Raw genomic sequence first — 12066 nt, 5'->3', positions numbered from 1 at the left:
GCTTGGATCAATGTGACTATTGATGTCCTTCATGACTGATATCTTCAGTCCCTCCTTATTTCTCCATCCTCCTCCAATGCCTCTTCACTGTTGGTTAGCTGTGACCAAACCTGAGATTCCATCCTTGCTATTGCAATCTTGGCTGGGGAATCATCTTTAGTGTTGCTGTTCCTGAATCCACATCTTTGCTTCTGGTGTCTCCTAAAGTTTTAACCTGGCATCCCCTTGCTTTTTTACATTTGCATGCTGTCCTTCAATAATACCCACGCCCAGGCCTTTGTTACCTTCAAGATTTGATTATTCCAGCACAAGTCTGTCTAACCTCTTCTGCAGTAAACGTAAGGTCATCCAAAACTTTGCTGCTTGGTAGTAGCTCACATAAAATTCCAGGCACACAGCACCCTTTTGATGGTGAGTGCTAGGTTCTAGTTGAGCAATAATTCTTTTTTAAAATTCTCATCCTGGACTTTAAAATCTTTGTTTTCATTCAGACTGTAGACTTTGGCAGCCGTCCCTTTAGCTACCATGACCCTTCATTCATTACTTAATGTGCTCTTTTGAAACCTAGCTCTCTGACCAGATTTTTTTGTCATTGGCCCTAAGTGGTTCAACATAAACTTTTTGTTTGATGTCCTGCAAAGTGCCTTGTGACATTTTTGGTTCATTAGTGTACTTTATAAATGGAAGTTCTTACTTTTGTTTTTATTTTAGTACAGAAGTTAGATATTTATAACAAAAGATAATGAGTCAAATCTTATGTCTGTAAATTGTTATTTTAAAAGATACTTTTATGTTGAACCTGTTGGCAGTGGAACTGTGCCATAATTGATTTTAATATTGCATTCTAAGTCATTGTCTTGCATAGTACAAACAGGTCCTGTGAATTATGACTTAGAAGTTATGAAATGTCCAAATAAATGATAAAACACATACAATTCATCATATTACTTTGTCCTGTAAAGGTACTTAATTATTTCAAGCACTCCTTTAAAGTAAACAATAAATTTAGGGCAGGTATCACTGTCTTTCTTTTCTATTCAGGTTATAGTAAGGAATCTTTCCACTGGCACCAGAGTGGTGCTGAAATCTCATTATGGATATGAAATTGATGAAGTGAAGATCATGGGAAAAGATCGATTTCTGGTCGCTCATACAACTGACACATTACTTCTAGGAGACTTGGCTACCAATAAACTTAGTGAGGTACTGTGAGAATTCAAGTATCTGTCTTTGCATTAGATTTATCAATTATTTTAAAGCTTGGAGGGGTATATTCTTTTTTTTTAATCTGCATCACCTACATTTTTTGTGTAATAATGGACACCAAGAATAGATTGTTAATTAACTATCCTTCTTTTCTTCAAGTCCATTCATACCAATGAGGTGAGCCATTTACATGTTTCCATTCTGTTACTAGGTTGAGCATCCAATCAAGGGTGTGATCATGCACTAGGGATGCACTAAGATCCTGGCAATGATCTTTTGGGCTATCTGTGAGGCTCCTGAGATGGACTTCAATGTCTCCTAGGGTTTTTTAATTGAAAAATGTTCTGCCCACTTCTACTGCTGCTTCAGGGATGCAGTTCCCTGGGGATCAAATATACTTTGTTATCCAACTGTAAATGTATAGCAACTGAGCCTCATTCTCTTCTCTTTCAAAGATCATGCAATAATTCTTTTCCTTATGGCTAACTGGGGGAAAAAAAATCAAGAATGGACACCATCACTGAATTAAATTAGCCTATTTATAATTGCATTTGAAGAGTAATAATAAGGTTAACTGTTAGTATTTTAAGAATGAACTTTTTTTTGTGTTTCTGATGAGATTGCTATTTTAATGGACTATGTCCAGAGTGGTGTGATTGGATTCATACCTGTGATTGTCATTGCTAAATATATGACTTTAATTAAGGCAACAGCTTGATAGGGAGGCAACCATGATTGTTAAACATATCATGGTGGCTATTATGGGAGTAACATCAATTGTGAGCTTGGAACAGGTAACCTGTCTGCTGCCTAAATCTTGGAATGATGCAATGGGGAAGGAAGAAAGAGAATTAAAATGCATTGTTTAATTACTTGGAGTTCAAAATTATGTGATACAATTTGTCATTGAAATGTTTATTTAGTTTGAAGTTACTGTTCGCTTTCTCAAAGAAGTCATTACAATTTTTAATCGGGGAATTTTGCACAATCGTATAAACCATTTATGAACAAATAATGCAAGCACCACTTCCAAGGCAAGAGTTCAATCTCTTTTTGAGTTTTTGTGAACTATCATATCTACAAGTGCAAAATATCCCCATGTTCCTGTTGAGAAAATTGGTAATAAGCCAATTTCAAGTGATAACATTCCTAATTTCTACTTTGTTTTAGGTTGCTTGGCAAGGGTCTGGTGGAAATGAGAAGCTTTACTTTGACAATGAAAATGTAAGTTTATCTTGACTTTGAAAATTTTATGTTAAGTTTATGTTTAATAAACATTTTTCTTTGCATAAATAAAATAAAGTACATGCCATTCTTGATAATGCTTTAAAGAAATGTTGAGGTAAAAACATTTATTTTCTACTGCAAGGTAGTGCACTCTGTGATATAATGCAAATAGTGTTGTTTTAAAAAAATGTAGAATTAGGAAAAAATGCTAAAAATTCAGATTATTGCCCAGAATAAGATGATACTTAGAGGCACATGCAAACATCATTAGCATGAATAAAATTTAAATTTAGCCCAATGTTGAATTGTACATTGGAAGGCAAAATCTCACCTGCAAATCTGTCTCACCTAGATTAGATGGCTATTAGTAGGAATCTGGGCACTTGGTTGGTTGAATGATTTCTTTAATGTTTTTGTTTACAAATAAATGTTGTACTAATTTTTCTACTCAACTGATGTTGTGGTCTTTTGAGATCATCCCAGCCCTAGGATTTCACTGCAGGAGTTCCTCAGGTAGTGTCTTGGGTGCAACCATCTGCCTGTCTTTTCTTAATGACCTCTCTCCCATCATCAATGGGCAAGTTTGCTTGTGGTTGTACAATGTTCAATTCTATTCATAACTCCTCGGCAAATGAAGTCCAAGCCTACGTGAAGCAAGGGCTGATAAGTGAGAAGTAACATTTGGCAATGGCCATCTGCAATAAGAGAGAGTCCAACCGCCTGCTCTTGATATTTAATAGCATTATTATCAATGAGTCCACTAATATCCTGCAGGTCACTATTGATTAGAAACTCGAGTGGACTCTCTGTGAGCAGATCAAAGCCTGGGTATGCAGTGGTGTGTGACTCAGCTCCTGATACCTCAAATCCTTTTCCCTATCTACAAGGCACAAGTCAAGAGAGTGATTGCCTGGATACGTGCTGCTCCAACAACACTTGAGAAGCTCAGCACCATCCAAGACAAAGCAACCCACTTGATCAGAACTCCATCCATCCTCTAAATGTTTATTCCCTCCACTACCATCTACGTAATGCATCATCTACAAAATGCACAGAAGTTACTCAATTTGGCCACTTTTGAGAGTACCTTCTAAACCTGTGAACTCTATACCAAGTAAATAAGTACAGCAAGTATACAGGAATGCAATCGCCCACAGATTCTGCTCCAGGTTGCACACTATCAAGGAGGTGGAAATTGCTATTCAGATCTTCAGAACAGTTGTACATATCCCTCATTGTCACTGGGTTTAAAAGTTCATTATCTATCTGCATTGTGGAAATACTTCACCAGAAGTACCATAGCTGTTCAATGTGTGGCTCACCATTACCTTCTCAAAGGCATTTAAAGATGAGAATAAATGCTGGGCATATAATGAAAATATGAGTAAAGAAAATAAAAGTTTTGCTGGGTGTTCTGGCACATGTTCATTAAATTAATTTCCTTCAAATTTTTTTTTTCATTTTTCCTTTGCTATTGCTACTTAAACCTAAATTAAAGGCATCTACAAATAATTTATTGTTGCAATAGTAAGCTGGATCAACTGTTTGCTCACCTCCTAAATAGTATGTTCAACTCCAGTAGGCTCCAGTTTCCTCAGTATTAATCATTCCTGTTAGTTGTGTCACATACAAATGTTGTGAAGATCCTACCAGCAATTTCCAGCTCCTTGATGAAAATGCCTTTCAACAAAACCTAATTCAACGTCAAGTCCAGTGAGACATTATTTAACTAACTTATTCACATCTAGAATGCTCTCACCAGGTGTCCTTGCCTCTGTACTCTAACTGTAATTCATCTTGTTATCAGAATATTTCTGTCAATATGCAAAGATAGGTGATTGTGAGGAGGACGCAAAGAGCCTGCAAATGGATATAGATCGGTTAAGTGAATGGGCAAGAAATTGGCAGATGAGTGTAATTTGGGAATATGTGAGGTTATCCACTTTGGAAGGAAAAATGAAAAAGCAAATTATTATTTAAAAGGTCCTGACCCAAAACATTGACTGCTTGCTTTTCTCCATGGATGCTGCCTGGCCTGTTGAGTTCCTCCAGCATCAGTGTTTTTCATCTAAATTCCAGCATCTGCAGTCATTTGTTTCTCTAGTAATTTCTTCTCAGTGGCTTGTGAATCTTTGGGCTTCTTTAACCCAAGAAGGAAATTTTTTACGTTAAGTGGATGGGCAAGAAATTGGCAGATGAGTGTAATTTGGGAAAATGTAAGGTTATCCACTTTGGAAGGAAAAATGAAAAAGCAATTTGGAGATCAAATGGTTGAATATATTCAAGGTACAGATTGACAAACATTTAAATTGCAAGGCTGTCAATGGCTACAGGGTAAGAGGGGAAAGTGGTCTTGAGGTTGAAATTGCATCAGTCATAATCTTGTGAATGGCAGAGCAGGCCCAAGGCCGCCTCCTGTCCTGTTTGTCATGTTCCTATTACTTGCCTTTTAATGGCAAGCCACAGCCTTTTATGTTACTATTTTTTGCCATATTACTGTACCAGTCGTGCAAGGGATGCTGTCTTCTCCTTGTGGAATGTTCCTTTTGGAGTATTGTGAGATAAGGTAGACTATGTTGTGGGAGTGACCATTATTGGAACAGCTGTAAGGTAAGCTCTAACTTTCTTTTGAAACACCAGGCCCCTCTCATATGTTATCAATGCTTTCAACACACTGATGTCACTTCCAGCCTAGGCTGATCCACCAAGACCCTCTAACAGCCCGTCAACCATCCCAGCATACGTCAACCATTTCCCTTGTTCTCCTGCTGATCAACTGGCCCAGGCAGCTGATCAATCATTTGCCATGGGTCTCAGACCCTGATCGTTGAAGACCACTTCAGGTCATTTAATTTCCTCAGCAACCTGATCACCTATATCTTGTCTCTATTCTAGGTTTTCCATTGGTGCCATGGTGGAAAACCTCTACTGCTGAAATTTGCAGCAGGGGACTGAAAATTGGTACCAGTCACTCTATGCCTGTATTTTCATTTAATCTTGGAAGATTTGTTGATGAGCTTTCTAATGAATGGTTAATTTTTGTTCATAGGTCTGCATGATCTTCAATGTTGGTGAATTGACACTTGTTGAATATGGCAACAATGACATTTTGGGATCAGTTAGAACTGAGTTCATGAACCCTCACTTAATTAGGTACGATTTACATAGATTTTTAACTCTGTGTTTGTGTTTTTCCTCTTTAAACCACCTTACTAAGCCTTTCATATTTCCATATGACCTAGAAGAAGGCCATTCAGTCAATTGAGCCTATGCTAGCTCTCAGCAATCCCAACAATCCCCTTCCCTGACTTACTTCCCATTAATGTATTCTCTCTCATGTCCATTCCCCCATTTATCCTATTACCCACCTACATTGAGGGTAATTTACAGTAGCCAATTAACCTAACAACCAGTATATGTTTGGAATGTGAGAGGAAATTGGAGCATTCAGAAGAAACCCACGTGGTCATGAGGTAAATGTGTAAACTCCATAGGGACAGCAACAAAGTTCGGGATGAAACTGTGAGGAAGCAGCACTACCAGCTGCACCAATTGTAGTAATATACTATTATGCATCTCCACCAATGAAAATATGGTTATGAATATTTAGATTGAGTAATATTTTGAGAGAATTTTATATTCTCCAAAACTTTTGCAAACCAGCCTGGGCAATCAAAGGAAAATCCTCACAATGAAGGTTATTTATGATTGTGATCTTGTCCTATTTTTATTGACCATCTTACTCTAAACTGATAGGTAGATTTTGCCATCTTTGGAAAGCAGACATGACTTGAAGACTGTGCTTTATCTTTGAAGTATGAGGAGTTTGGGTGAGTGGCTGTGTGGATGCTACTGACTGTTGATGATGTGTATTGTGAACTTCTCAATATTAATGGCAGTGACAAGAGAAGATACAAATTTATGAATGTTTTTGAGATGGAGATGTATTATTTTCCTCTATTTTACAGTGTTCGCTTGAATGAACGCAAACAAAGAGGGGTAGAAGACAATAAGAAATTGGCATATCTGGTTGACATTAAAACAATAGCAATTGGTAGGTCTTATCTAAAATATATTGTAATGTGATAATTAATCAACAACAATTTATTTCAGGGTAATTTTATATTTATTTCAGTAAATAAAATTAGTGTTTATATCTCTCAGTGCATGATGCTTTACTTAAAAAGATTATCTATATTTGAAATAATGGAAAGAAACTCCCAAGAATTTAGTGTTTGGCCCATCAGGTGCATTCCTTACACAGGCCTAGTCTCCACCATAGATCCAGCCAATAAAATTAAAGTTCTGAGGGAGGTAACCAACCAAGCATAGGTAAAACCATTGAGCAAATAAAACACTGCAGACTGTCTTACTGATTCTTAAAAGTAATCAAGTAAAACTGAATTTGTCTTGCCTTCCTCTTGACAATGTTCAGTTCTGGCTTGGTTTCCATAAATTACTTGTTTGTGTTTACAGGTGGGAACTGTTGTGTGGAATTTTGACCATTTGCCCCTTTATAAGACAGGCCTTTTAGGGCTGTTCTTGACTTTTTCAGTATTAAATCGTAACAGAATCACAAAAAAACTTTAATGGCTTCTTTCTTAATTTACTACATATACACTTGCTTGTGGCCGCAGTCAAAATCAAATAACCTGACAATGTTTCTATTTCCCATCCCCCTCATGGTTTTCGAGTCAATGAGCTGGATCATGCTGATCATGGGCTGCACTTGGAATTCTCCAGCCTCACTGGCCCCCTCAATCACACTAGGTTTTTGCAGCTATGCAGCTCTCAACATGCTGTCGGCATCAGTGCAACAGCCCTTACACAAGGTGCAGTGGGTCATGAGGGAAGGCAATGCCAAGGCAGTGGAAATTTAGGTCTCACCCACAGACTGCCTGACAGCCTTCTGCCAGCGTCTGCTTCAGAAGATCTTTTCACTAGAGACTAGAGTTATCTGGAAGCAGTAAAAAAAGAGAAAATTTAAAACCCCCACCCCACCAAAAAAAAATGAAAAATGCCAGATGTATTTAAAATGCAAGAAAATGCTGTTTATTAAAAACATTTAGAAAATTAAGCAAAGAGAAATAGCAATATCTATAAACTTGCCTTTGAAATGTTGTTTGGTGACCACATTCAAATCAGTGATGCCATGCTGGAGTACATGCTGCATAATTTTATACAGATTGCTTATACCACTCAGAAATGAGTTATTGAACAATGTCAGTGAAAGTAATGTATTTGAATCTTTAGTTAACTGAATCTTCATTTGTTTCCTTTAAATACTTTCCATCATGCATCGAGGCCAGTTGCAGAATCTCAATTAGCGGCACAAATTAGACATTTTGTTTGCCTTCATGCTGCCTTCATTTGCCTTCTCATGAAAAGTATTGAGCAGCTTAACATTCCTGTACTTTCATAATGGACGAGAATTAAATTTGTCACAGGAAGTTATTTTAAGCACTTGGCTTCAGCACTGAAAATTAACTCTTTTAGACTTTAATTGTTGAAGATTTTCAAGAGTGTAATTTGTTTTTTCTCTGTCACTTATTCTCTCTTTTGTTGTAATTTTCTTTCTTTTACTTATCTTTACCACTCTAAATTGCCTTTCCTTCTTCGGTAGAGTGGATTGGAAAGGCCCATTTTTCTTAGCAAAGTGGTCAGTAATTTGGGGAGGGAATGGTGGGGAACATAGATGTAAGATAACTGATGGGAATAGAGGACATGTTGAGAAGAGTTGTGTTATTTTCACGCAAATTAGGGACACTATTCAAATGGATGATAGGAAAAGAAAACACTCCTATTGCATTTAAGAGTATTTGGATGAGGAAATGTTGGGAAGAACTGGGAAGTGGGATTAGACTGTGTAGCTCAAGTCAAATCGAGTTTATTGTCATATACACAAGTACATGTATGCACAGGTACAATGGACAAACTTACTTGCAGCAGCATCTCAGGCACATAGCATTAGAGACACAAGAAAAACATAAACGTAAATTAAACAAGAAAGACCATAAATAGAACAAAAAAAACCAAGGTCGATTATAGTGCAAAATGGTCATAGTGTTGCTATACTTGTGTCAAAGTGTGGCTGTTTAGGGTTGTGCAGGTTGGTTCAAGGACCGAATGGTTGACAGGAAGTAGCTGTTCTTGAACCTGGTGATGTTGGACTTTAGGATTCTGTACCTCCTGCCAAAGATAGCTGTGAGAAGGTGGCATAGCCTGAATAATGAGGATCTTTGATGATAGATGCTGCTTTCTTGAGGCAGCACCCCTTATAGTTACTTTCAGTGGTGGGGAGGGATGTGCCTGTGATGTATTAGGCTGAGTCCACCACTCTCTGCAGCTACTTGCATTCCTGCACATTCAAATTGCCGTACCAGACCATGACAGAACCAGTCAGATAATTCTCAACAGTATATCATTGGGCCATGTGCCCTTCTGTGCCTTCCATTTCTAAATTCATTATGATGTGGAATGATCTTAATTACACAATATATTTCAATAAGCCTTATTAGTGAGTTATTTATGTTGAAATAATTTGTCATTTCCTCAAAGAAGATTGGCCCTACTGATAATTTGGTCAGATTGATTGGATCCTTTCAAGAAGACTGCAATTTCACCTAAATTCTTTTTCGTTCAACTATCTTAGAAGAGAATCTATTAAGGCAGAATACGTTGGTTCCAAAATCTATGAAAGTTATAAAAAGCAAGGCTTGCAACTGCAGTTATAACTAATGAAATATTATCAGGCAGAAATTCATCCTTGGTCACTTGTGCTCTGTGTGGAATGTTGTGGCAGCTCTCCTTTATAATCTGCTTCTAAAATATTTTTCTATTGATTTTGCTGGAACTAAATTTTGGAAGAAGAGAACAACATAAGTGAACAAGGAATAATTTTTTTCCGCTTGGGTATTCCAGTATCATTTTAAGAAACTGGTTTTATGTTGTAGTTATGACGTGAGGAGAGTGGAAAATCTTTGCACAGCATTAACATCAAAGGTGCTGTGCATACTTGCATTTAAAAATTCTTGTTAGTTTTAATATTCTGCATAAATCAAGCAACTTTTTCACCAAGATTGTAAACTAAATTTTTCAGATTTTTAATACAGATAGGCATTCAAATTTGTACAAATTCCAACACAAAAACTGATAATTCAGCCCATCTAGTCCCAGGGTTTATCTTTAGCACAAACAGGATGTTGTTATTATTTATTAGCAAGCAAATTGTGCAACTTCCCATTTGTCCACAAGGTGTATTCTTTACTTGGGTAGTGTTAATCATGTGCAAATCCCACAAGGTTTATGTAGGGCTAATCCAGAATTACTGGTATAACATCTCACAAAGGAATCAGAAAACCTAGGCCTGCATAGATTAAACTGCCTTTATCGTAATTCCTTTCTTCAAATACATATTAGTATTATGGATACATGGTATCATTTTTTTCATTAAGCTAATTTGTCTAGGTTACTTAGCTTATGTAACTAATGGCAATTAATTTTCAATCTCAAATTATCAGCTTTTTAATATTATTTTAACTTTCAAAAACACCTGGGTTTCCACAGAGAAAATAATTGCAACTATTTCTGAGTTGACTTGCCGTACTTGTGAAATTTAACCAGGCAGTTCCAGTCATAAATCAATAATGATGCTATTTCTGCATCAATTGCCTGTGAGTTGACATCATTCTGCATGCTCTTTGCCCAGGAAATTAAGTCGCATTGTTCCGGGGAGTGACCATCGTTGGCCATTCCCAGAACAATTGATGCTTTCAGAGTGTTGCTTGACTTGCAGTAGTATGATTTGAAGGTGCAGATTCCAGCCTACTTCTGGGTAGCTGACTTAGAAGAATCCACTTTAATTTTTCTAAGTTAACTGTACTCCTTGGCCATTAACTACTACCCCCACCCCCCCCCCCCCCCAGTCCCAAACACTGAGTCTACCCACCCGACCCATTCTGTACAACCTATCTTACCCCACTTTGGTTACCTGTGCTCTTTCTCCCCCGTCCCCCCCATTCCACATGCTGTGAAGGAAGGTATACAACAGGCATTCAGCACTGTCAAGGTGACTTAAGGTGCTACTGAATTTAGTAATGGCAGGCCTAGAACTGGTTTGTGTCCTTCATGTATTTACAACAACCCTTTTCTACCCTTTTATTGGTACCAAAATGTTTGTAGGCCAATGCTCCAGGTCTACCACTTCTGCAGGTGAAAGATATATAGAAGAAAGTAATTAAAAACAGAAATAACATTGAGTGATGGTAGGTGGAATATTTATCTTGTTAGAATATTCACAAATACTTATGGTTCTTTTCTTTTCAGTGGATCTATTATCTGGTTATAACTTGGGTGCTGTAAGCCATGATACAAAAATTGACTGGTTAGAGCTGAATGAAACTGGACGCAAGCTGCTTTTCAGAGACAAAAAACTCGGTGTAAGTGCTGCTGTTTTGTTTTGCAGAATGTAAAATAAGTTAATGTCTGCAAATTTCATGTTTGTACAACAGGCACTGTTGCAAGAATTAGAATAATCAGTTTGCATTAAAAGTTAGCTCATGAATAAAAACTACTGTATCATAGTCATTGCTCTGCCTCTTCTGTCCAAAAATTAGTTGCATTAAATTGGTTTTGTGGTGTTGCAGAGCAGTAATTTGGATTTTTTGTTAATGCACTGGGAAAAACTGACTATGATGGAGTCTCTTTATACTGACATGATGCAGCTGTGAGGGTAGTGAAATTAGGACAGACATTCCGAAGATATTTGTTGCTTTTAAAAACAAATGCACATCCTAAAAATAACAGTGTGGGTGAGGAAAATAATTTAAGCACTCTTTGAATGCACACCACATACTAACTAAAATTGCAATTAAAACTGAAAGTTTGAGAGCAGATTGCTACTTTAAATATTTTCATAAAACAAAATTTGGGAATAAAAAGAATTATGTTATAATTACTCTTTTCTGCCTTGCAGCTGCACCTGTTTGATATAGAAGACAACATAAAGACAACAATCTTGAATTATTGCACCTATGTTCAATGGGTACCTGGCAGTGATGTAGCAGTGGCCCAAAATCGTAGCAATCTTTGTGTCTGGTACAATATTGATTCTCCTGAGCGAATTACAATGTTTCCACTTAAGGTAATTCAAAAAGAAATTTTAAAACTTAAAGAAAAATCTAAACAATTTATGATGCTAACAATATAACATTTATTAGAGGACTGCTTTGTAGACATTAGAAAACCATGAAATGTTATGAAAATCAAAAAGCTGCAGATCCTGGAAATTTGAAATATAAATAGAAAATAGTGGAAGCACTCAGCAGGTCAGGTAGTATCTGTGAGAAGAGAAGCAGAGTTAACATTACCTGCTGAATGTTTCCAGTGTTTTCTGTTTTTATGTGGAATCTTATAATCTTGCTTCAACATTCATTTTTTTGGAAAAATACATGGCAAAACCATTGGTTTTACTTTACACTATCCCAATATTAAATTGTTTTTATTTCAATCTGGATCTATATTGATAGCAATTATAATATGTGGGTACAGACTGTCCCCAGGTTACGGACCCACCCATAGATAGAAATGACCTCACGTTAAATTCAGACTCTCTCTCGCGCTCTCTCTTTCCTT

The 12066-nt window shown here is 36.9% G+C and overlaps 1 protein-coding gene across 1 annotated transcript in view; it reads left to right on the top strand.

Annotated features, from left to right (window-relative positions):
- Window positions 1-12066, top strand: part of ift172 (intraflagellar transport 172) — a 138614-nt gene that overhangs the window by 34355 nt on the left and 92193 nt on the right. The window contains 6 exon segments of the mRNA XM_052024729.1: window positions 1042-1203; window positions 2377-2430; window positions 5483-5586; window positions 6402-6487; window positions 10759-10871; window positions 11408-11575. Of these exon segments, the coding sequence (XP_051880689.1) occupies window positions 1042-1203; window positions 2377-2430; window positions 5483-5586; window positions 6402-6487; window positions 10759-10871; window positions 11408-11575 (687 nt within the window).

Source organism: Pristis pectinata, chromosome 10 (genome assembly GCF_009764475.1).
Source record: "Pristis pectinata isolate sPriPec2 chromosome 10, sPriPec2.1.pri, whole genome shotgun sequence".
NCBI classification, from domain to species: Eukaryota; Metazoa; Chordata; class Chondrichthyes; order Rhinopristiformes; family Pristidae; genus Pristis; species Pristis pectinata.
The sequence above is the reverse complement of the archived record's forward strand: the minus strand, read 5'-3'. Positions and strand labels throughout refer to the sequence as shown.